Source organism: Thermobia domestica, chromosome 8, assembly GCF_964235325.1.
Source record: "Thermobia domestica chromosome 8, izTheDome1.hap1.1, whole genome shotgun sequence".
Taxonomy (NCBI): domain Eukaryota; kingdom Metazoa; phylum Arthropoda; class Insecta; order Zygentoma; family Lepismatidae; genus Thermobia; species Thermobia domestica.
In genome coordinates this window covers 213,312,313-213,339,998 of record NC_137461.1, presented here as the reverse complement: position 1 = coordinate 213,339,998, position 27,686 = coordinate 213,312,313, and the positions used below count along the sequence as shown (strand labels likewise).

At 35.6% G+C, this 27,686-nt stretch overlaps 1 protein-coding gene across 1 annotated transcript in view; it reads left to right on the top strand.

The window, feature by feature from the left end:
- Nucleotides 1–16,731, top strand: part of LOC145692452 (juvenile hormone esterase-like) — a 41,219-nt gene extending 24,488 nt beyond the window's left edge. The window contains exons 6-7 of the mRNA XM_081767761.1: nucleotides 15,408–15,582; nucleotides 16,634–16,731. Coding sequence (XP_081623887.1) covers nucleotides 15,408–15,582; nucleotides 16,634–16,731 — 273 coding nt within the window. The remainder of the gene's footprint in view (nucleotides 1–15,407; nucleotides 15,583–16,633) is intronic.
- Nucleotides 16,732–27,686: the final 10,955 nt, after the last annotated feature.

The window sequence follows — 27,686 nt, the reverse complement described above, 5'->3', positions numbered from 1 at the left end:
AAAAAAAAAAAAAAAAAAATACGATTTGTTATTTTAATAGGTGGGGGCAACTTCATGCTACTGTTCTAGCTCCTCTACCAGGCGTAATTAATCTTGGAGCGGTCGTTATCAGGGTTGCCTAACTTACGGATTTTGCACTTCAAGTATTTATGAGTGTGGGCCACTGTACACTTCGTCAAATTAGCTTTTGATCCGCAGTTCGCTTCAGCGGTCCACCGCGGTGGAACATGCAGCATTGATATCAAAACAAGTGAGAATTTGGCGTACAAAAAAGAAATAAGGATGTTTCTTTTTTTCTACCTAGATGAATGACTTTCCAGTTATATTAAATATAAATATATCGTACATTTTGGCAATATAGGGTAACCATATAATGATTTAAGAGTTTCTTTCATGTATGCCAATAGTTTCAGCTTGCCGTAAGTGCAAATATTTGTCATTTCGGATCTTTTATGCGCAGGCTAACAAAAGCGGAGCGTAAAGGCGATGTAAATATTAAAACCAGTAAATTTTTGGCGATGTTCTATTTTATCAGACATGCTTGTGCGAGGGAATAGTTGTTAATCTCCCGTAAGAAGAGTAGCATTGGTGGTTAGCGGGCGCTGATGACACTGTTTCGAAGTAGCTTAGGAACCTTTTTTGCAAGCGAAAGTAAGTAACTTGCAAGAGCGTTAGTACACCGAAGGTACTGAAGGGAGCGCTATTTACAACAATATGGCTCAAACCTAGCTTGGGAGAGAGTTCATATTGTGTTTAATTCCTTCCCGTACGGTAGACTACACAGCAATGATACTGTAGTTGTCGTACTTCTACTGCAGTGTGTCAGTTACATTTATACTGATTGGACTATTTCTGCCACATTGAGCTAATAATGAAAGTTCCTCAGATATTACTCTTTCTTCGTGAATCTATAGAATTTATCTGTAAATCTTCGAAATAGTGTCTCCATACTTCTTAATCTATATAAAAAATTAACACTTGCTAGGATGACAAGGAAAGAAGTGTTGGAGTTGAACAACATTAGAACCAAAATTTACAAGAGAAAGCTATTGTGTCACTATGGAATACCAATTTATAAGGGTCACGTATACTCAATGTGGATAACCGTAATTAAAGTAATATGGCAAAATACCAAAAAATGTAAGACTGCTATCGTATAAGAACTCTTAAATGGAGTTCTGTACATTGTATATACTTCGACATTAGTGTGCACATCACTAAGCTTTCGGCGCCTTACATCTTTCTTGTTATACACCCAGCATCTATCCTACATGCTTCCCACTGCGAAAATGGTTACTCAGTTATGAAAAAAATACCCTTGTCTAAGTATAACCATAAAGACTGCTAATATAATAAGAATTTTGTGATAATTAACAGACGGTTTTATGAAAAAATACAGTAGGTATGTTATGTAATTGCTCTCATTGTTCAACTATTCGGAATGAATTATTGTAAAGGATTAACAAGAGGAATTTGTGAAATCTTTGAAAAATATCTGGAAAGAACTTTTTGGTCTGTATTTCACTTTTGGACAGCTATCAATATGCAAAATCGACAGGTAATTGGCATATTACAGTCTCTGACAGGTGCAAGGAAATACGGTAGCTTTGAAAGGAACTTGTTTAGAATGAAAACTAGAAAATGAGGCCTATCTACCTACGAATTAACATTTGCAGCTGCAGCTGTGTCTGTAGCTATAAAAAAATGAATAATCTAGCTATTCATTATTCTATGCTAAAGCTTAATATTTTAATTCATGTAACATTCAAACTTATCATTTACCTGCAAACAGCTGCATTTCCGATAGTATAATTATCACAATTAAGCTACATAAATCATGTAATATTTAAGCAAAAATATTTTTATGGCATTATTAAAGAAACTATTTTGTTGCTCTCCCTACACTATTTAAAATTCTATTGCATACTCAGATAACATAACGTAAATGGGTTTGTTATTTGTGAAAGTTTTATATTCCACTTGTAAAATCCCCAAATTTTTATATTTAACACTGGATTATTATTATATCAGCTCACAAATAAATAGACCTAAAAGAATAAGATTGTGCCCTTTAAAATTTTATTAGGTCATTTTACGGGAAATCGTCATGTTAAGCACACAAGTCTACTTACGTAGTGTACATCCTCTCACGCAACGCACTATGCACTCGCAGACTTATGAAATTGTATCTTTTGACGCAGACTAGGTGACGTCAGTTCCGGAAATAAACGTACTTCGAATGTGCACTTGTATCTCTTGGACACGGCCTATAGTTATTCATATTTCTTAGGACGCTCAATTTACATCACCTGGAGTTCAAAAGAAAATAATACATGTGATGTCAGAGATGATACTGGTCAAAATAAGAACAAAATATGGTAAAAATGAATCACAAATTCTTTGCTTGATAGCAATGAAACAAGAGATTCTATTGGTATGGAAAATTTGTTTGTGATGTTGAGACTTGTGAAACAAGGATAGGTGCAGGAACTTTTATTGTGTCCTTTTCAATCATCGGATTTATCATCTGAAGTGTTTGAAGCTCTTTCCCAACAAGGATTTACAAAAAGAAAATATAATTTTACACTGTTTTACCGCTGATGATTGCTGTAATCATCAACTTTGTATTGTAATATTTCATACTTTTTCATCGATCCAGAATGTGAAAAGGAATTTTGAACTAGTCAAGCTCTTGTACAGGTTTTACAAAAGAATCGAGGGTCAGATGCACAAAGACCAAACGCTTAAGAGGTTGATGGACCAACGATGGACTAAACACATGGAAACAGTGAGAACTATTTCAGATTATTTTGTTGATATAGTATGTGTTTTGAAGGTATCTTTCTCTCTTCTCTCTGACCTCCAAGGTTAGGTCATGGAGGTACTGAGTTACCTATTGAAGCTACAGGAGTTTTAGGAAAGTCTTTCACGTTAGAATACAGTTTCGTACTGCTCTAATATTACAAATCCTATCAATATTTGGACCAGCTAACAGTACATTACGAGATATACAAGAGCATCTCGGAAAACGAGGCCAAGTCGTGAGATCTTCCCTGTCAGGTTGGGAGCAGACAGGAGATTTGATATAAATTATTACATTCTGAGTCTCCGCCGCTAAAGCGAATTCGAAAGACTTTCCTGTCTTTAAAAATTTTGTTGTTGAAGAATTTCTAAATATGCAACTTACCTATGTCAAATTTTTAATGAGGCATTCGAACATACAATATTAGAGTCTAAAGAGAAATTTGCAGATGCAGGCAATAATAAACAGTATTTACAATCAGTCGATTGTTTGTTGTTACAGTCTGAAACGTTCTTGAACGGTTTCGAAATATTGGCACTATTGAATCTCCTATGTTGCAATAAACAAGCTTTCGAATTCGAAATTCAAGTAGTTAAAGTAAATATTTTTCCAGCATCAAGAGCAACAGTTTATTTTAAATATGTTAGATGTTAATATCCATGTAAATGTCCTTTACTCGATGTGCATGCAGGAGCTCTAGGAAATGGAGTTTTAACAACAAGATTTGAGAAAGCATTTTCTTGCTTGAAAACGATTCTTACACTATAGAAAGAATCAACGCTTCAAGATAGAAAATCCTACCTTATTCTACTTGTATTCGAGAAACAATATTCGAACACTTTATATATGGAGCTCTTTGTTGAAAAGACGCTAAGAAGATCAAGAAGAAATGCTTGTTTTCTCGTGGTAGCGTATTAGATAAATATGCGTGTTTTAAATAGTTTAATTTGAAATAAAATAGTCTAATCCTACTTCTTCAGTTATCCACAACACAAAAAATAGAAATTATCTGCTGTGCTAAGCAAGTATACATCTTATTCCGATGTGCTTTCGGTGTATGGGTTTATATATTCTTAAAATATGTGTATAGTGCGATAGTGTGATAAACCACGATTCATCATATTTACCGGACCTTGCGACAAAGATTACTACTGTTTCATTCCCTCGATAACCACCTTTGTCAGAGATACTTCGGAAATGAAGGACACTTGCGAATACAGCTGCAGGAACGTTGGCAAAAAGTGTTGGATGCTGATCGAGGTTATTTCGAAATCTAAATTTATGTATCGTGCACTGTATCGCTCTTTTCTTATCACTGTTGTAGAATGGCAAGAATCTTCTTAGTTACCCTGTAATATTGCGAATTTATTAATTTAAAGAAAATAACATGTGTTGGTATTAAGATGGCATGATGAGAATAGTGAGTCAAAGAACAAAGATAATTACATTGAACCACTGAATTTGATTCCAGAATATGATGAAAAACCTTGCGAATCATTTGCCGAACGCGACTACTTTTACAGAAACTTCCAATAGAATCAATTCCGTAGCGCACGTAATAGTCGATGGGATACAACGTGAAATTTCTAATTCATCGTTTGTTGCAATGTTACTGAATGAAACAAGAGATGCATTAAATACCTGTAAGTTTCAACTTTCAACAATATTGCGCTACGTGATGGAAGGTAAGATTAAAGAACGATTTCTTGAAATTTTCAATGCCAGTGGAAATCGATACTTTGCAGTATTGGCAAAGTACGCGATTAAACGTGCCATATGTATTATATTGGGTCAAACAAACTTGTTGTTCAAACTTATGAGTGTGCTGCGGTAATGTCAGGCGAGATAAGCGACTTACAAAGCCGAATACGAGAAAAATGTACCGATGCTCTGCTTGTCCATTACTTCGCACAAAATACTTATAAGTGTCCTTTCTCAAGCAATGAAGAATAAAATGGAATATAAGCTATTTTTAAAACTTGAGAAGCATTTCTTTTACAAAATCGTCAGAGAGATCTTATATTCTGGATAAGAAAGTAAAGAAACGACTTCCGAAAATTGCTTTCACTAGGGGAAATTGTAATTCCCGAATTGTTCGAACATTTTATGAAAATCGAGGTAGCTTAGAGAATTTGTTTCAGAGTATTGTGGACGATCCTGATGAGTAGGACATTGACACCTCATAAGTCATGGATTATTAGCTCCACTTCAATATTTTGATTTCACATTTCTTTTAAGAGTTTTCAATGATTATTCCTCTATCGCTGATACTTTATTTGGTGTGTTACAAGAAAAGGCAATGGATATCAGTTTTTGTGTTGATGAAGAAGTGAGGTGAAAAAAGTTATCAACAACAAGAGGGAAATAGTAGTAATGGGGTCACTTGACCGAAGGTCGTATAGAACCACCCAGGGGTAATAAGATCACCTTGGGTACACTAACCCACCTCAGGAGGGGCGTATATGACCTCTCAAAGTTTGGAGATCCATCTTGTTCCTTTTTATAGGTAGAAAATTACCAAAAATACAAGATTATGAGGTTTTTGAAGTATTTTGTTTCCTTGATGAGGTCGTATTACCTTATATGATTGACTACAGAGGTCCAGGAGACTACAGAGGTCCAGGACAGTGGTACACTAGCACACCTTCAGGTGAAAAATTTATAAGCACATTTTAAAATTGGTAAATTGCCAAACTTTAAAATTTGATATGGTAACGTAGGGTTACATACTCTCTAATTTATCTCGTTGCCTTTTATGAGTATAAAATTGCCAAAATGTTAGGTTATTGATCTCTAGGATCCTCTTAAATGATGATTTGTTAGGTAATGGTAATGGTTAAGTCCAGGAATTCAGGAAATATTATACATTAACGCACCCCTATAAAATTTCGCCAAGTGTGTATCGGTTCTACCCTTAAATTTTGGAAATTACAAAATTTTTAAATTTAGTATGATAATATAGTTTGATGGTTCACCTCTTTTCAGAACATGTGATATTAACTCACCGATCTTAAATTTTGGAAATGAAAAGTTAAGAAAAATCGGTATGTTTGTATAAGACTCTATTATTTACCTCTATATGGTTGAGTGATCCATCAACTCTCTTTCATGGGTAGAGAATTGTTAAAAATATAAATTTGGAAGGTTTTATCCTCATGTAAGCTCTTTAATGAAGATTTATTATGTTATATGGCTATATGAATGAGTATACTGCCGATTGTCTTTTATAGGAAATTGGTACATTAACAGTCACATTTAAAAATTAGACAGGTATGCGTAAGAACACCTTTTCAATTTTCGAAATTCTCAAATTTTTAAAATTCGATATGGTAATTTACAACTATAGTATGTACCTTGTGATCCATCTGGTTCCCGTTTATAGATGAAAATTGCCAAAAATACAAATTTGGAAGGTTATTGATCTAATGGATCCTCATCTTTAATAAAGATTATTATGTTATGGGTAAGTATAGGGGAACCCATAGGATATGAGCACTTTATTGCACCCTTTAAAAATTTTCGGCAGGAGTGTGTAGCAAATAAAAATGAAATGAAATCTTTAAGTTAAGAAATCTTGCGCTAAAGGAGACGGTGATGATGAGAGATGAGTGAAATGTTGGAATGAAGAAAGTGGGAGGAAACGGGAGAACCCCAAGGAAACCCACGACCACGGTGTTTGTCCATCCAGGAGCGTGTTGCATCATAGCATTTAAATGTGGAATTTGCCACGGTGAAATATGTTCGTTTTATCTTGTTTCTCTTCATGAATAGAATATTCAAAATCAAATTGTAATTATTATTATATGAATATCATAGTAAAAAACATTTTTGTAGGAGATAAGGGATGCGAATTGTGTTACTCACTTTCAAAAGTTCCAGCTTCTAGTGCATATGTAATTCTCTACAATCAGAAGATTGAAAACTAATTCTAGGTACTCTCAAAGTCAGGAAAGATTTTTATCGAATTATCTTTCATTTCTATTTTTTAAAAAATACTATTTTGTCTCAAGGTTTCTAGTTAAAAGTTACTGAGAAGTTTTTAAAACAAAAAAGTAAAATGGAGTTGGAGTAGAAGTAAACAGGAGAGAAGTCGGTTTATTTAATATATTTTAATATGAGGAATCCTGGTAAAGTTTCTATAATCAGTATGAAAGACATGTGGGATTCTGTAAATACCATTATCATTTTTCAAAATATTGCAATATTTCCTCATATTTATCAACAACACCACGTGCTTCTCCATAAGGATAGCTAGCAGTCGATAGACGCCGTCTCCGGATAAATACGAGGAGGACACGACGAAATACTAGGAGTACAGGAAGTGTCACGAAGAGACTCCTTCAACCCCTTCACAGGCTCCTCGTCCAAAATCGGGTATAAAAGAGTATGTCAAGAGGCAGAAGACATCCGTTTTAGGTGATTACTTTCTGCCTTTCTCCCAAAGCTGCTCTGGGCGGGAGATACTCCCTAACCTTACCGATCTCCGGTCTGTACTGGGTAGAAGATACTAATACACTTATGCGCTGCTGTAGGCAGGAGGTTCCTTTCCAATCTCCGCGCTGCACTGGCCAGGAGATTCCTAACCAGGTCTGCGCTGCTACGAGCAAGAAGTTCGTTTCCATCTGCGTGCTGCGCTAGGCTGGAGACACCAACCTATTTCTTCAGTGCTACGGACAAGAGATTTCTTTGGGCAGGAGACTCCTAACAATTCACAGCAAGACCTCTGTGCTGCTGTGGGCGGGAGGTCCAATTCATACAGAAATGATTGTTATTATTATCAGAGATATCTACTCATTTGTGGTTGAGTTGAGTTGATTTTGAGTTTAACGTCCCTTTCGGAAGCGGGATACTCCTTTGTAGTACAGTGTACATAAACTTGTATAGAACTTTTTATAATAAAAGGTAAAGAAAAGGAAAACCCGTGTACCTCTTCTGTATCACACATTACATGGTGATCATGTCAATTGGGCAGTGATTTTGCTACGGGGTTCTCTCTTTATTAACGAAACGAGAACTTCAAACATTTGGGGGGGAGTTTGTAAGCGGATCTATTAAAGTCAGATCAAATTTTTATGGCTATTGCTCTGAGGAGAAAGAATACTTGACAGGATAGGAATAATGCCAACGACACGACACAATCAAAAGGTAGAATTTCATTTAATAAGCTGCATCTGACGATGTATTTCGGCTGCATAACGGAGGATTCCGAACGTTTTTCTTCTGCTCTTAGACCACCTGGCTACCCTACAACCTTGGATCATCGAGAAAAAGGAGACATTACCAATATACCTTCGAGAAGTAGATTTAAACTTAGTACTTCAATTAAAATCCAAAATGAGTTAGACACTTTAACTTACGACTAATTGAAACAAGAACTAGTTTCATTAAGTAGACAAAAATTTCCAGCGAAAAGGTCGAACAGGAACTGTTTCAAATCCAACAAGAGGAGGATGAACCAATGGATTCTTATTTCGTTCAAAATAAAAAGAAAACTGTCACAGAAAAACAGAAGATTCATTTCCTGTCGCTAGGACTTTAGCAAGTTTGCAAAAGTTGCTTTCGAATCATTCCAGACCGTCCAGGCTTTACAAACTCACCTGCACTCGTTAGATGCTGCACAGGATTTAATGAGGGAACGAGATACATAGAACTATCTCAAGCTATATATTCCTTGTACGGCCAACCTTCCCGTACTGCATCACAATTAATAAGCGAAAATAATAATTTTACGAAGCGCCGTAATTTACATTCTTTCTGGGGGAGGGGGAAAAGCATTAATATTTGGCCACATACAAAAATTGTTTTGGGCCCTCCCTGTAGTTATTATTAATCTCCTTTTGCATGATAGTGAGATTCAATAAGAATAATAAATCCGAACTACAAAAGATAAAAACATCGTTTTCTTTAAACTACGAAAATCTAACATCCATCACCAATGATTTCCTGATGTTAGACTACATTGAAGGCCGAACATTCCGCTATACGCCCCACCTTAAAATTATTTAGGAAAATAGACATGAGTTTACTTCGTCTAATAAAATTGTTCTGATTACTCAATGAATTAAAATGCAATAGTATATTACTTAAATAATAATAATATCTTTGTAAAATACACACAAGAGTTCTTGTTTCGTTCTTATCTAGGCCTATATGAATAATTGTATGATTTTATTAAAGAATGCACGTGAAACACTATTCATATTTTTCCTCTACTTTTATTTTGCACTTAAACTGATACCTAATATATGTATACTGTTTACTAAATTAGTGCCTAATACATTCTATCAATCTTGCTGCCTTGAAATTAATATAGCAATCTATAATTACTTTAGAATGTCTTTCCAGTTGTCACATAACTATGACATATACATGTCCCGAGCTTGTAGGAAAAGGTCACGAAATGCCAAACCTAATTCAAGCAAACTGAACAAGTCAAAATGCTAACTTTTCCGGAAACAAAACCCAAGAACATCTAATGATTTTACAATATTTGAGCAAAAGGCTATGTAATTTCTCGCAATTGCAGCTTCTTGATCCTTCAGGTGATTCTTATTTCAGTTTTATATGGATTGTCATCCGCAAAAAAGTTTGCATACACTCAAACTTCCAGATTTTCGTTAATAACTCAGTTTTCTATTTCTTCTTTGTGCTTTCTTTAACAAAGGAGTATAGTAATGAATAATTATTTATCATTTTAAAGAAAAGATAAAACAAAATAACAAAATTATAAGCAAAAAACTTTATAGTTATGAAACCTTAGTCAGCCAAATAATTATGCAAAGAATATCCCGGGGAAAATTAGAGGGAAATAACACACCGCACAGATATTAGGAACACTCACAAAGATATTGATATATGTGAAGTGTAAAGATCAGAAGATAAAGTTATGTATTTCTGCGTTGAATATGGAATTCACACGTTATGCACATTTCCAATATGCAAGATCAATCAGTATCTTCAGTTGAAATTATTGAAAAAAAAAAAAAAACAACAACAACAGAAAATGGCTATTTAAAAGTCCAAGTGTAAACTTTCGCTTGGAGCAATTCTATTTATAATATTACAACGCTTCTCTAGTAAGTTGCTTCCGTGGTCAAGCTGGTTTAGTAATGCTGTTAAAGTTCTGTAATCGAAGGGAATTGTTTCACATGTTATGAATATCCTCACTTCTGAAAGGGACGTTAAACTCAAAATCAACTCAACTCATGTGATGATATAACCGTGCGGACAGAAGATTTCGAATAAAGAACATACGCTATGATTGTCGTTGGTTTGAATCTGGCTTCGGGAGTGGATCTTTAAAATTATGTATTTCTAATGTGTTGTAATAAAAGGATATACAGGTGTAGAAGTTTCAAGGCAAATATAAGACCTAGAAGCAAGTATGTCGAATTATTTTTTCTTAATTATTAGCATCCTCGTCTTTGCTGCGACACATCTGAGTTTGAATTTGAAAGTAAATCCGGTTGCTGAATGTGGAAAAGCATGTGGTTTATTCTAGACGTTTCACTGGCAGTTTTCTAGAGTAGGAAGACCAACTAAATACATCTAACACTACTATTTTGACAAAATTTGCCAGGTAGATAGTACACATAAAATAAATGAATATGTGTTTTTTACTTTCTGCGGAAAAATAGTTTTAGGAGCCCCTCTCAAAATTGCATATTGTCGCAACACAAAGTTTCGTTCCACTTCTTTTTAGGCACTTCTGACATACTGTTATTCACACTTTTGGTATTCCGTGATCAAATATTTGGGGGGGGGGCTTCTGCCCCACCCAACCATTTTCTCCAGGTAAGTGCGAAATACGTGTTCCCTCATTTTACGTCTACAATATCTGTGTACAATTTCATTCACTTCGGTCCACTTCTTCTTGCCTTTCGGAAGTAAATTTTTAAAATTTTGTGTGGGTAATTTTGCCCCCTAAAACTGCTTTCCCGCAGAAAATAAAAAAAACACGTACTCGCTTATTTCATTTGTAGTATCTACCTCCGAAATTTGATCAAAATCAGAGTGTTACACTTGGAAAATATTACATGTTAGATTTTCAGGGCCTTATGCAGAATCGTATTGATGCGTGATTAGTGCCATACAAAACAGTTTGTGTAACATGTTTCCTGCAGTAGTCAGGCTTTTAGTATGACGCTAATCATACATCGAAACGACTCTGCATAAGGGCATATAAGTCTAACATGTAACATTTCCGAACTGTAACAATCCGATTGAAGATAAAAGGGATACTGCCTAGCTGATAATGATTGCGAGAATTGCCAGGTTTCTAAAGGAGTGGAAAGCAGAAATTACATAAATTCCTCTTCTACTCTACAAATAGAGCACTGTTTAGGACATATATCAATGGAAAAACATATAAAATTTTAGACAGTCATGTAGAATTTTACATATTGTTCTTTCTGTGAAAAAGATGATTGTTTAGCTTTACTGGAAAATGTTATTTTTGTCAAAGACATTGAAAGAAGTGATGGAACGAAGTAATTTCTTTAGACCATTTCTTTAGATAATTTCTTTAGATCATTTCTAAAGGGAGCATTTATGGCAGAAACATAGGAAATAAACGAATCTAAACCTGTCCTGAGCCACTACTCACATAACAGTATGTTATCTTAAAAACATTCCATTGATTGTGCCTTATGCCTAGAGGCATTTACAAGGTCAGTACAATATTGTCTGTTAACGTGTAAAAATTGCCTGAAGGAAATTAGAACAGAATTCTACATTAGATCTTAACACTTACTAAACAGTTGTGCAAAGCTCACTTACGTCAAAAAAAAAAAAATCCAAATAAGGAGTGGTTCCTGGCTGTTAGCAAATAAAAGCTACTATTTTATGAGCTGTTGGAGCAACCAACTGCACATACTGATAGAAATAGAAGCTACTGCTACAAATAGAAGACATTCAAATGCTTCAGCAAAAGTGGAAATAAGCTCCGTAGCAATTGAATCCCGACTACTGTAAAAAATTATAATAAATGACCGCAGCGAAATTCGAACACGGACTTCCATGTTAGTAGTCCATGAATTTACCGTCTGAGCAACGACTATTTGCTTGCTTTCCGTCTGGTATATCAATGCATTTCAGGCACCACTTTGGAACATGAACATGAACTTTGATTTCCATGAAAATTAAAGCGAAATAGTTAGAATGATGGGATTGTCAGTTTGACGGGATTGTCAATGATGATGGGAAATGAATGAAAATGGTGGAACAAAGAAAGGGAAGGAGACGGGAGAATCCCAGGAAAATCACATACACGGTGTTTATCCACCACAAATCTCACTTTGTGCAAGCTGGGATCGAACCAATGACCCCATGCAACAGAGGTGAACGTTCTACAACTAAGCCAGTGCCACCCTATTCAAAATACTACTATATTTAGTTTCTCTCTCTCTCTCTCTCTCTCTCTCTCTCTATATATATATATATATATATATATATATATATATATATATATATATATATATATATATATAAGTGTGTGTGTGTGTGTATGTCTCAAGAGAGAGAGAGAGAGAGGTTGTTCAGCCTACGTTTGGCCGATTTCGTTCCTTCCCCCTCCCAGGCAGAATGGACTCACACGACCTGGCTCGTGGCGTCCTGCAGTGTTGTGCAGTGGCTTCCTGGGAACGGAGTTGTTTTTCCGCGCGACGACAATAACACACAAAACAGGACCATTGTTGTCAGTGTTGTGTTAAATTTGTTTCCAAGTGTGTGGGTTTCCGCTCTGTGACCAAAATGCCGCCCAAACTAAGCCGATATTGCGAAGGCTATGTTGCGGCTCTTTATGACGCCCACTTTAGTGATTCTGTCATTAAAAAGCAGTGCAAGAAGAATGGTTGCAACATCAGTTTAAGCGGAATAAAAAATGTTATTTAAAAGTACAAGGGCAACGAAACTCCGGCATTTGGATTACCAACGAAGTTGCTTAGGAAGCGGGAAAGCACTTAGGCCACCTCCACCATGCAGAGGAAACTTCGCAAAATGGCAATGCAACTAATTCCGCCAACACAAAGGTGTATGGCTAATCGTCTTGACGTGTCTTTTTGGACTGTGAGCCGGACGTTACACCATTAAGTCAAGCTGGAAAAGTCATGAAAGCTCGCGGCCATCTTCTCACGGATGCCCACCAAAAGGAACGGAAGTGTAACGCCCGGAAGCTGTACGAACGATATCTGGCAAAACAAAGGTGGATGTACGCTCGATGAAGCATGGATTTACTTTTTCGACTGGAGCAAACCGAGAGCCATCATGTACCGAGAGAAAGGCGCCAAGAATATCAAAAGGTGGAGCCGTGTGTGTAAAGAATCCCTCCCAAAAGGTCCATGGTCGTTACTGGCTACTGTTACCGACATAAACTGAAGATTCGTAGGGTGGCGAAGAACTGCAAAATAAATTCACAGTATTTTCAGGAGCAGCTCATGCGGCTGATCTACGAGCATGAGATTCCAACATGTACGGAAATGATGCCAATCTAGTGCGCATTCACATGGACGAGGCCTCATCACATACCTCACGATCGCCCCTTGCATTCTACAGGGAGGTGGAGGAGGCAAGTGGTATACAGGTGATACCTTTCAATGAGGCACCTGTTAAATCTCCAGATACAAGTCCTATGGACTATTGTGGATTTCAATTGCTCAAGTGGGCTTTTGGGAAAACGACGTGTAACAACTGTGGAAGGACTTTGGAAAGCTGTGCAAAGGGAATGGGACAAGATTCCCCTCCCAGTTCTTCAGTGGAAATTACGCTGCTGGGCTATTGTTAGGATCCAAGGGAAACATATCGACTGAACAACCTCTGTATATATATACTTGTATATGAGAATAGGTATCAAGAGCATGAAAAATGTTCATTTTGGACGTATGGTTCCTATTTGGTATTTAACTCAAAAATGTGTTCTTAATGAGTTGAGTTGAGTTGATTTGGAGTTAAAGGTTTTTCGTCAATATCAGACGTGGACGTATTGATTAGCATAAAACTGAACCACGTGACCTTCGGCCGGAAATTGAAATCAGTTTTCATTATAAGGATACTTACGTTCCTTATTTCAACGCATTCGTATAATTTGATGGATATCGCGAATAAATACGACTGAGTTTTGAAACGTGATAATTCATCTGGTTTTGCTTTTTCAAGCACTTCAAAATAGAACTTTATATATTTTTAAAAACATTCGTATATTAAAAAAAAAATAAGTTACTGTACTCAGGCTCGAACCGCAGCCCTTCTATTCCAGAACTTCAACAACATTATTAAACACGCTTGACCAGAGGCAAATTACGAAAATGCATTGTGGCATTGCTAATAGAATCGCTCCAAGAGCAGGTTTACACTTAGAGTTTTAAATAGTCATTTTCTGTCTTGTTCAATAATTTCAACTGATTGATTACGCATATTGGTACTTTTCATGAAGTGTGAATTGTATATTCATCTGAAAAATACATTTCTGTTCTGTCAGTTTTACGTATTTTGGAGTGTTGCTAATAACTGTGCAGTATGTGGAGTCATTTCCCCTTAAATTTCTCTCGGAATATTCTTCGCGTAATTATCTGACAAACTAAAGTTTCATAACAATCGAAGTATTTTTGCTTATAATTTTCTTATTTTCGTTTATTTTTTTCAAAAATCTTAAATTATTATTCATTACTACACTGCTTTGCTAAAGAAAGCACATGAAAGCAATAATAAATTAAGAAAACTGAGTTATTAATGAAAATGTGGAAGTTAGAGTATATGAGGACTTTTTTGTGGATCACAGTACGTAACGAACTGAACTTATATGACTCTTGCAATATGCACAATCACAATTCATGGAATGCAGTTATATATTATATGTGTTTTAGTAAATTAAAATTAAAACTTACATACCTAGTAACTTGCCGATAGGAATGGTCTATGAAACAGTCGTTCTAAATCAAACTGCACCTTGTCTCTAGAAACATCATTTTTTCCGAATTAATTACAAAAGGCAAGATGTGTCTACCAACACAGTGTATTACAAATGTGCTGTGCTTGGAAGTAAAGATTGATCTTTTCAGGTGTACGAGTAGATACCTGTATACACAAGAAATTCAGGCAAAAATGAACATTTTTATTAAGGATCTTCTTCGAAAAGTGTTGGACTAATCCCGTTTAATCGAGAACATTATCATATGTATCTTGAAGGATAGCTCTAATATTGAGGTAACCGAGGTTATAGACGTGTTTCTAGAAATGTAGTTTTCATTAACAAAAATATTTAGCCACTTACCTCTCTTTTAGTTGTTACATTCTTGTAGTCGTAGCTTTCATAGTTCTCCTTTAAACGAACAAGTCAAGCCAGCAAAATTTATTCACATTTCTTTATTTTATTAATTTTAGGGCCAAAAATTAATTTCATTTCTAAGAAATGCAGGTGATCAAGTTTTATTTTGGAAACATATGTATATTGATGTGTAAAATGAAAAATATAAAAGGAAATTATATTAAAGCATTTGGACTGAAAACTTTTGTAGTATTAGGTTTTTTATTTTCATTTCATTATAACGTTCATTACAATTCGCGAATTTGTGAGTAGAGAATTAAATTTTATCTTCTGATTGATACTTAGAAAGAGCAAAGCCGTCGGGGTTTAAAACCTACAGCTGGAAGAATTGTCATACAAACTGCAGGGGATGTACGGTTTCTTGAACAAGATCCTGTAGAATTGTATCAGACTGGAAATTTTAACCATGTACCTATGTTGGCGGGAACGACTAAAAATGAAGCTTTAGGCCTCTTTCTAGGTAAGTATTACTGTATTTTTTGTATATAACTATGTTTCTTAACCCGGCACCGGGCGCGTGGTTACTAGGAACGCAAGTGGGCGCGTGGTGAGATTTTCTCTCACCTATGAAAGTAATGGAAAAGTCGCTCTTATTAACACAGTTTAAGATTTAATTGTGAATTTTATTGTAAATTTACAACTTTAGAATATTTTTGTCATATATGCAGGGTATTTTACATTGTTTATTGATATCACTACACAATAAAAAAAATCAATAATTTTCCAATACTGAATAATACAGTAAAGCTACAGAATCACAGGAAACAAACAAACGAACAAAATGGTAAACAGTTTATTCAAACCGAGCAAAAACCTTTCGGAATGTGGCAGTTATCACTCACTGTCTTCATGTTGTTCACGCCCTCGGCACCTGCAACAGAGAACAGCTGGTGCGTGCTCCTTGCACACTGGGACAAGACAGTCTGCACAACATGTTTTGGTGTATCGATTTTTCTTCCTGGGACAGAAGCCACATTTCCTTTTATCACTATTCTCTGCTGGTGCCTCGGAGTGCACAGGTGCTGGAGAGTCACCCAGGATCCTTCTTATCTGTGATCGCAAAAGTGTAGGCAAGCATAGTATTGTTGCTTTTCTAGTGAGGTATGGCTTCCATTGAGGTATGGTCTAGTGAGGAGTTCCATTGCTAACTTTTTCTGATAGAGTCTCCTTGCGTGAGCATTTTCACAGTTAAATCTATATATGCTGTAGCTGTTTAGAGCACCAATATCAAGGAGTGTGTAGAAGATACGTAACGACTACCTGTTGGTTTTCCTTGCAACTGTGTAGAGACTTCAGCCCATCCACACAGTCTACACCACTCTTCGTCATATTATAAAATGTAATGATTTCCGGTTTACCCTGCTCCTTTGTTGCTTCATCAATGTGTTCTGCTTCATGCATTGTGAAGAGTAATAGCACATTTTTCTTCTGTTTGACACATATGAACAAAGTAACATATCTTCTCCTTGAGCGAACATGCTTGAAAAAGGCGTTCTTCCCTTTGTACTCAGGAACTCAACCGGACTCTGAGGTTTGTTACTTCTTAGAGTTCCAACCAGTGTTGAGCCGTGATTCTTTAGAAGATATAGCGCTAAAGGAACTGATGTGAAGAAATTGTCTGTTGTCACATTTCTGTCAGATTTAGTAATGGGTTCAATGAGACGTTTGACAACTGCGTGCGCACTGTTGTCCTGAACATATGGTCCTCGCGGCTGTTGTGTTCTCGGATAAATCTCCATTTTCATTGTGTAGTAGACATGTGCGTCCACTAAGGAATATATTTTAATGCCATATTTTGCAGGTTTATTTGGCACGTAACATCGAAATGAGCATCTTCTCCTAAAAGATTCAAGCATTTCATCAATAGTTACATGTTCATGTGGTATCCAGTAGGCCGCACATTTCAATACGAATTCTTCAAATAATGCCCGTATTGGAGCTAAATTGTCTTCTTCTTTTCTCTGCTGTCTGGTGTTGATGTCATCAAAACGCAGGGCGCGTAGAAGCATATGAAACCGTTTCTGAGACATGACCAAACGAAACAATTCTGGAGCTGTTCCGTCAGTTGCCCATAAGTCCTCCAGATTTAAACGAGAACTCTTCATCATACCCGATAAATACAGCAAACCTAATAGAGCTAACATTTCTTCATAATCAGCATTACGAATATCTCTTTCACGTGTTATTCCTATACAAATTTCTGCTAATTTTAGATTCGTATATTCCACAATTTGTTTTATAGTGTCTTCAGGGAACAATAAATGCCATGCTTCCATTGGCGATTTTACATTTCGTGCTTGTCCTTTGACGCCTGGTAAATGTCTCACGAGATTTCTATGCCTAGTTTTATGTGTCGTGTTTCTGGAGTGAACATTCCACCTTGTAACTCCATCTTTCGCTGTATATATAGGTCTATCTCTCACAACTTGGTCAGAATTTACAACATCGGGTTCTGTTTCTATTCCCGAAAACTCACTTTCACTACTTTGTTCAACTTGCTCAACGTTATCTCCTTCATTGTCACTGCAACTGTTCATTATTTCACTTGCACTTTCATCTGCGTCTTCCCTTATGTTCATCTCCCTTTCCACCTCATCCATCCATTGTAACACTTTTTGTACAGTTTTGTCATCCATAGTTTAATATATTTACCTACAGTCAATGTATTTGTAGTATTCAGCACTGCCAGAAATAGTAACGTAACAGGGCGCAAGGTGAGATAAAATCTCACTGAATTGCAAAGCTTCTAACAATGCACTGCTAACAAAAACAACGATTCTTCATCAACAAGCTGTAGTTGCAGATTGAAGCTAAAAATAGTGAACTTGGAATACATAGCAGGATATACACGTGCGCATAACCATTGCGCAGTAGTACATGGGGAAAGCAAGGAGTGAGGGATTGCCTCACCACGCGCCCTGTGCCGGGTTAACAAATATATTTTATTTGGTGCAACTATTGTTTAAGTTACTGCATATTTAGTACAGTAGAGAAACATTTTGTTCTAGGACTCGTAATGAGGGAAACAGGAGTAATGAATCTACTTTAACTAACACAACCCGAGATCTTAATTCTGACAAAATATAAACATGTTGGTTGAATAGTGTTAGTGGGTGGAACTGGACTAATTCCATAAGAATAAAATAATGCGATGTTGTGTAGCATAAGGGCAAATAAATTGGGACCGTAAAAAATCTGATTGAATCTATAAGTATTCATTAAGCTCAATTGTTTCGGCTTGAATTTGTTTCTAGCTTAACGTATTAAATAATTTATGGAATATTCGGTTCATGAGATTGAATTGTATAACTGACATATGTCAATTTCAAATAATGGTGATTAAAAATAAAAACTACAATATGTGGTTGTCAAAGTAGTCTCCGTCTTCAAGAACAGATTCTTGTCAGCGCTTAGTTAACGATTGGATGTGATGAAGATGTAGTTTGAGATGGGAAGAAGAATCAACCACTCAACCATTGTGAGAATTCTTCTCTATGAAGAGAATGAGAACATGCAGGAAAATGTAGTAGTCAGGAGGGAAACCTAAAAAGAATACGAAGCTTTTTCGTATAATGTTTAATCTACGTGCCTTCGGTGAGGTTGATTAGGACATTAAACTGTAGATCCATATTTCATATAGTCTCGTTGCTGAAAGGGGCGTTAGACCTCAAATCGATCAATATTGTCAAGACAACACAGTAAGTGAGAAAGATTTTCCTCCTCTAATTCATAGAGGTGTTACATCGTTTTTTAGACAATATGTAGGAGTGTCCCGTCAAGAGTAAAAAAAAAAAAAATGCCTGTTGATAATTGACTCTTGGGTACAAGTTTGTGGTATTCCATTCACTTCAACTCTTTTAAACTAACCGAAGTAGAGACCCAATTATTGAACTAAACCCATTTCTTTTAAACATACCTACAATTCGATAATTCCCGGTTATTCCGTATTCTTCACTGCACACATTCAGATAAGAACCCTTGTTGGTCGGTTTCAATTCCTGTGTTATCCATGTGATTAAACTTTTCGTCTTACCGATTGTGCGGAGCAGCCGAAAATTTGTATTCTGTAATATCTTATTCATGTGCGATTCATGAACACGTTAGCAAAGTTAAGATTCCATGGTATTTCTGATTAATTTATCAGAACATTTGTTCATCGTGAGCGCTGTGTCTAGGGATGCACGCGAGACTAAACGAGACGAGAAATGGAAAAGTCGCGTCTCGTCTCGTAGCCTCAAATGTTGGTCTCGTCTCGCAAGTGCGAAGTCTCGTCTCGCGTCTCGCATAAAATTTTGTGTCTCATCTCGCGTCTCCTGCGAGACTTTCTCGCATGGTCTCGCAGTTTCGCATATATTCTGGGTCAAAATTTAGCAATGTGTTATTCTATGGCTGTTAATGAATGATGTGATATTCTGTCCGAAGGCAGGTATTTGACCTACAAGTCCCTTGGCAAGGTGAGTCCATGGTGATTTGCCATTTCTTTCGATGGGATGAATGTTCATAACATCCTAAGGAGACGGAACCTAGAGTTCAACATGGTATCCGAACTTGTGTCCCCTCCGCTCCAAATTAAAAGAAAAGTTGTGCTGGAATTTGATTGCTGGATCAGTAATTTTTGTCAAATTAATAGCATAATTTACAGCAAAACCAGCGTAAATTATTGCTGGATCCAACATTGTTTTCCAGCTTAGAGGTCTCTAGCAATATTTTCCAATATGCCATGCGGGCGCATTTTTGCCCCGAAAAAAAGTCGCCAATGTAATTAGGATAGAAAGAATATAACATTTCCGTATATGTTTTCCTGAACTCATTGAACCAAACCCGGATCATTTTACTATATATATATATATATATATATATATATATGTGTGTGTGTGTGTGTATGTGTGTGTGTGTAAATTTCTTCGTCTTTATTTAACCGGATTTCAACCTTGTCTTTTCCTGCTTTTAGTCCGAGGAATGCTTTAACGTCACAATATCCAAAATTCCTTAGAATATGTTTGAACTTTCTTTCCAGAAAGTTTAAACTCTCTAGCATTAAATTTGTGGAAGCAGCAAAGAAAATATAAAAATACGTTACTTGTGTCCAGTGGCGTAGGGAATGGGGACAAAGAGGCTGCCTCCCCAAAGAGGTTCAACAATGTACTTTTGTACTTTGATGTTTGTAATTTTTTATATATATTTTTATGTTTATATATTTTTTGTTTGTAATTTCTCTATATGTACCTATAACAGCAATTGCCCCCCCCCCCAACACACATTCTGGCTACGCTACTGAGGAGAAAAGTGCTGCCATCTATTGTCGCCTATCTCCCTTTACACCAACCACCAAGGAATAACATTACTTGTGTCAACGGACTTGTGGATAACGCAATGTGTTAACAATTGCGAGAATCAAAATATCCAGCAAATCATACTTGATACGAAAAAAGCTTTCTGGATCAATTTCCAGATCATACAGTTGAACTAACTGCAGTGTTGCCAGAATATCAAAACCTGAAAAGTTTTGATTAACCCGACAGCACTGGTGTCAAGCCAAACAGACACAGACCACATGTCCTTTGATCTTGAGCTAAGTAAAATGCTGACCTTATAAGAACGCGGTTTCGTCTAACTTTCTACTTCAACACCTTAGTTGTAGACCGCATTTTATCGCTTGCTGACAGGCATTCTATCCGAAGCCATCTAACTAAAAATATCATGTTATTTCTGCGAGCCGGGTCGGGGATAAACTTTGACGAGAAGGGATTTCCCCGCCATCCCCCAACATTAATCGCTAGTAGTAATGTGAAAAAGACAGAAACAACAGAAATGTCACATTTCGCAGCAATAGGGGAGTCTTGTTCGATTTTCAGACCAAAAACAGAAGTTCGTGTATTCGTGATCGCCCGCGTGTGTGTGTTTGTGTCGCAAAATAAAGTCCTAAATCGATGCTGTAATACATTTCCAATGTACAAAGCTTTTCTTTTATAATGATGTTTGGAAACTAAAGAAGGCTTTAATTCTGAAAATCAACCTTGATAATAATAAATCACATAAAATGTCTATTGCCCCAATCACTTTTTTGTTCCTGGAGGCATTAACGCTCAACTTAGAACACTCAATAAATGTAAAATCACTAAATATACAATTAAAAGTAATTCATAAATGTTGCGAGACTGCGAGAAGTCTTTCGAGATTTCTCGTGCGAGAATTAACCGAGTCTCGTCTCGCATGGTTCAGTCTCGTCTCCCGTCTCGCATAAAATTTTCACTTCTCGTGTTTCTAGCTGTGTCACCGGTATGGATTTCACAAGTGAATGGCTTTACATCATTACTGCATTTATTCAAATTTGTAACTCAATTGCATTGTTTATATATTTGAGTAGCTATATATGAGAATTTTCCTGTTGGAACAAGTAAAGCAAAGTAACTCTCAATTTTGTACTCCATGATGTGCTTTCAAAGAATTCTGTTCATTCATATATTTCTTTATCTGTAATTGGGCATCCTAGTCCATTTTGTGATTGTGTACTGTACCAAGTTTGTGATAAGCAGCTTTCTTCACAGGATGGCGAATATATATATATATATATATATATATATATATATATATATATATGTGTGTGTGTGTGTGTGTGTGTGTGTGTATCTTTGTAGAGCACTGAGAAACGCTTGTTCAATTTGTCACTTAAAAAATTCCACAGCACCATAAAATCTAAATTAACATCTTTTCATCACTGGAAAGTCTGTCTACACTTTACTTCTTTCTTTTCCGATATTCAGAAACGCCAGTCCCTAAGAAATGGGATTATATTAAAATTTTTACATCCATTTTCTTTATTTATTTTTCTTTCATTTCTTCTATTTTTCTTCTTCTCTTTGCATGGATGCTCATACAGCGGTATTAATAATTTACTACTAGTACCATCATGTCTTGGATTGATTGATTGATTGAGTTTTACGTCCCGTTCAGCAGCGTGGCTATATGAGACGTGGACCTACTGATTAACGTGGAATCCGAACCACATGAGCTCCCGCCGGGAATAGAACCCGGGTCTCCCGCGCCAAAGGCACGTACGCTAACCGCTTAGCCACGGAGGAGCTCTATCATGTCTTGGACTTCCAACTTTGGGGCTGATATTTTTTATGCTTTTATCCTACATTTTTAATAGGGAACACTGAATTTTTTAAGTAGTGCTAAGTGTGAAAATTATTTTGTAATGTCAAGATTTGATTGATTCCCGAAAAAATGTTTGTCAGGATATATCTACCTTCTCAACCATCTGTAAATACAGATAATTGTAGGCGTCTAAAGTATTCAAAAACCACTACGCGTATTATTATTATAAATATTCAATGTGTCGGTCACATCCTTTAAATGTGATGCTTTTACGTGATTCCAGTATATTGTATATATGTACTACTATGACCAAAATAAATGACTCGTCTCTTTATTTTCGAGTTTTTTTTTAAATATCTCCGTTTTCTTTATATGTTCGAAATTTCGGAAGGTTTCCCCAGCAGGACAGGTTAATAACAAACCCGTTTTTAATATTTGTATTAGATATTAGCTTAAAATAAATAAATCAGAAGCAAAAAACATTAAATCGACAGAAATCTCGAGAATTACCAACTCTGCTAAAGTGGGAAATTTTCAAGAACGCGAGGGAATTCTGCAGTTCAACACGAAGCAGCGACATCTATTTCATTGAGAGAAATGTGGATTAGATGTACAAACTAAACTTTTAACGAATATTTCTAATATGTCTTATTACGTGCATTATCTGCAAACTCCAAATATATGAATATATGCTAAGTATTAACGTAAAGATAGAGCAAATAGTGGAAATTATTTATGGAAAAGGACGAATTGGTAGCACGATCGTAATGAAATATCGTCTTTACCGGGACAGGCTCACTTTACGTAAGTAAACAAATAGCTCATTTAGTTAAAGCAATAAGTCTGTATGCCAAAAGTAGTGGGTTCCATCCCATGGAAGTGCCGTTGTCATTTTTATCACTAAGGTTATTTTATTTATTTTTTTATGTGGGAAAGAATCAAATTGTAACATATGAGTAAAACTCATGACGATACCAAAAAAAGAAAAAAAAAAATGCCGTTGTCGCACTTGCATTAGCGTCCCTAATTTTGTTTGCAAACAGTTTCGTAATTATTTCCCCTGTGCTCACTGCTCACCATATGCTCGCTGGCGCATAACGAATGTTTCCCAGTAAATGTTAATTCTAATTTGGAGAATTTTATAAAGTTTCACAATATTTCTCACTAGATAGTCTTCTATCTACGTGTTTCGATATTCTGATAACAGATGTTCCTATTAAATGTTTAATTTTCCCTAGATGTTTAATTACGGAAAATTTTACAACGTATTTGTATTGAATTGAAATTGTTTTGAATTTACTACATAAGTTAAGTAGCCCGAAGGAGGAGAACTCAAGTAATTGATATTCTACGTAAAAGCCACCTATTGTAGAATCATGATGCTTCTTACCTTCAGCACATAATCTTTACGTTAAAGAGTTAGACAGAGAAAAATCCTGGTTTTTCCTCCCCTATGACCACCCATCTTAAACCTCTACATATCATTGTTCGTCTCACATAGTTTCGGTGCTCCAAAAACATTCATAATAATAATAATAATAATAATAATAATAATAATAATAATAATAATAATAATAATAATAATAATAATATGTCATCCGTACATAATGTAAGGATATCTTAGTTTCTTAGTTTAAATCTTAAATATCTTAGTTTAAAATGCTTTCTTTAGTAATTATTTGAGCAACCATGTACGAGGGGGTACGACGTTTTATTTTGTCCCTCTCATTTCAATACCCTTCTAACAGAAAGTAATTTCTGATAAGCAGGGCAGACAAAATGAATAAAAAATATATTTAGAGCATCCTCTCCCCTTTCATGATTGGAATATCACGTAAGATTTTTTATTCTACCAAAGATGGCCCTGTGCGGTTAGGGGTAGGTAACTAAAGAAATACCTTATATATAGCTCCCCATGTTTGTAATATTATCGCTTCTTTATTTGTATGAGGGAGCCCCTACACAATCAAGGGTGACAAAAACAATAGGAAAAGTGTCTATTGATTCCAGTGGCGGATCCAGCACGAACTCCTGGGGGAGGGAAGGGGAAGTGAAACATTCTTTTGATGATGTGAAGCTGACAAAATTTACCACTTATCTAAACTAAACAATAGTGGGGTGAACCGGAACCCAGTCAGTTTAAATTGATGTAAAAGTTTAATTTTTGGCTTCATATTTAACTTTTGGTTTCAAATGAGAATTTCAGTCCAAGTGGTCAATGATCAAGTCTCGTAGGGCTCTTCAGTGTAGGCTAATACGGCCCCCTTATGAGAAAAGAAAAACTATTAACATGTTTATAACCTTCCAATTTTTCGTCTATTTTAAAGAAATATTTTGCTTCGTATTAAAGTGTTGGTTCCAAATAACAATTTCAGTCCGAGTGGACAATGATCAAATCTCCGGGGGTGGGTGGGGGGCTATTCAGTATAGGGGTCTACGGCTCCCTTATAGGAAAAGGCAAAAATTGAAAATGCTTATAACTTCCGAATTTTTCATCTATTTTAAAGAAATTATTAACTTCATATTAATTATTTATGGCTTCAAATGACAATTTCAGTCCGTGTGGACAATGATCAAATCTCGGATGGCTCTTCGATGTAGGAGATTCGCCTTCTTTATGGGACAAGGTTCACGTAGTTGATATTGCAAAATTGTTTGTATACATGAGTGAAAACTTGCACTATTTCGTTAATTTTACCTCTTATATTTTGCAGATTCAAATTCCAAGCAATAGTTACTTCGCAGAGCTAAAAGAAGGCACTTACTACTTTCATTAAAATGAAATGTCTTTAATGAGAAGTTGTCATAGAGCAGACGGACGAACAGCTACCAAACGTTGGTTGGGTCGTACGGTTGAAACTCGTTATCCTCGCTTCAATTATTATTATTATTATTATTATTATTATTATTATTATTATTATTATTATTATTATTATTATTATTATTCAAGATCTATTCTCTCAGAAGTAGTTCTCTGCCTTAAATTTAATAACGGCATTTGTGATTTAAAAAAAGATAAACAATGCCTAAAGTTAATAGTTAACTTTTCGAAAAGAAGCTTCATTAAGGGTGAACCTGAAAGATGTCCACAAACTTCGGGAGATGATTCGTGACATCAAAAGGAGACTAATGGTCCTCTTGCAGTTTTCGAATTCAGCTTCGTTGTCGAGATACAGGGTTGCTAACTGGTCGTGTTTGAGAAACTCACTGGAAATAAATTCAACTCCAAGAATAAACTACTACTCATATATTTTTCAGGTCAATTGACTTATACCATGTTGTAAGGTTAAATATTTATTTATGAAGTGTGTACAAAAGTCGCCAGAGTCTTTTCTGAGAAAATCGTCGAGAAAAGTCACCTCCAAGAATAAACTACCCCTCGTAAATGTTTCTAAGAGAAATATCTGATACTGCAATATAGGGTTGTTAATTAAATATTGATTAATGAAAAATAAACAAAATTGTTAAAACCATTTTTGAGAAAAGAGCTTTTTTCGATTTTCGGCTGTTGGTAAACCACACTTATTTTAGGTGGTAGGAAAAAATTGGAAAAGCTCCTGTAGGAATACTATGTAACCCTAAGTTTAAAATTTGTTGTAGATAAGTTGAACGGTATGGCGTCTAGGCGAGTGCATAGAAAAGTGTGCCGAACGGACGGACCGGAAGAACGGGTGTCGAAAAGTCACATTTTCGGAATGTAGACGCCATGAAACATATAAATTCGTTGAAATCTGAATTTGATATATTATTTTCACAATCACTATATTTTCTTCTCTCTTTTGTCGCTCGAAAAAGAAAAGCCTAAGTTTACCACAAAAAGCTGGGGACTTTACCAAAAAATATTCAATTACAGGGCCACTGCACTAAACTTTTTCAATTCAATGTCTTAACTGTGTTAGTTCGCAGTTGTTACTGAAGTGTGTATTTGGATAATACAAATAAAATTATCGTATTATTCAAATATATCGAATGTCAGATTATCGAATAAAAAACTTCGATTGAAGAAAATCCACACTACAAAACTAACTCAGACTTTGAGCACATTTCATTAGACATATAATAGATCAATTAATGCAATTATTGTTTATGAAATATGAAAAATAATCAAATGAGTCATTTTTGAGAATGTCGTTCAAAAAGAACACGTCAGGAGTAACCTACCTCTTGTGAATTGTTTCGAACAATGAGTTAAGATATACTTTTGGTTATTAATGAAATATTTATTTGCAAAATTTGAACAAAATCGCCTGCGTTCGAGAAAATTGTCGGGGAAATAACCTTGACCCCCAAAATAAACTATCCGTTGTAATTGTTTTTCATACAAATTACTTATACTAAAATATAGGGTTATTAATGAAATACTTATTTATGAATTATCAATAAAATTTTCCGAGTAATTTTTTAGAAAATCGTGAGGGAAAAATAACTCCCCGAATAAACTATCTCTTGAGGATTCTTTGAGGGTAAGCGAGTTATTCCGTATTAGTAGGTTTTTAATGAAATATTTATTTCTGAGTGCGAACAAAATTGCTTGACTCATATTTGAGAAAAACCGTGGAGGAAAAACATCCCCAAGAGTAAACTACCCCTCGCATATTTTTTCAGGACAAACGAGTTTTGCCATATTGTTCGGTTATTAACGAAATATTTATTTTTGAAATATGAATAAACTCTATTCAGTCGTTTTTGAGAAAATCGCCCAGACAACACTCCACCAAGAATAAACTACCCCTCGCATTTTTTAGGACAAACGAGTTATGCCATATTGATAAGTTACTAATCAAATCTTTATTTATGAAGTATGAACGAAAACACTTGAGTCCATTTTGAGAAAATCACTGAGAAAAAACTCACCCCTTAGTATAAACTACCCCTTGTAGAATTTTTAGATAAATGCCTTATACCACAAAATAGGATTGCTAATTAAATACTAATTTATATAAAAAAGAAAGAAAACAAGATCGCTAGAGCCAGTTATGAGACAATATCTTTTTCTATTTTCATCGTACAGGAAACTACCCTTGTTTTGGAAGTAGGAGGGAAATTAAAAAAAAAACTATAGGAAATACTATGTAAATCTTAAACTAAAATTTGGTGCAGATAAGTTGAACGGTATGGCCTCTAGGCGAGTGCACAGAAAAGTGTAGCGAACGGACGGACGAACAGATGGCCATGTATCGAAAAATAACTTTTTCGGTGTTAGGGGCTATAGGCTAATACGTGTAAATTCGTTGAAATTTCAAATTTGATTTTTTTCGAACACCATACTTTCTTCTCTCATTTGTCACTTCAAAGTAAAAGGAACTCAGAACTACAGATAAGAGACACCTACTTTTACACATAGACATTTATTGATTTAAAACTTTTAGTTTGTGTCATTTCACTTCCAATTGAAAGGTTTTACAATGATTAACGGCATACCAATGACGAGACTGAAGTTTTCAGGAAGTAAACGCATTCAGA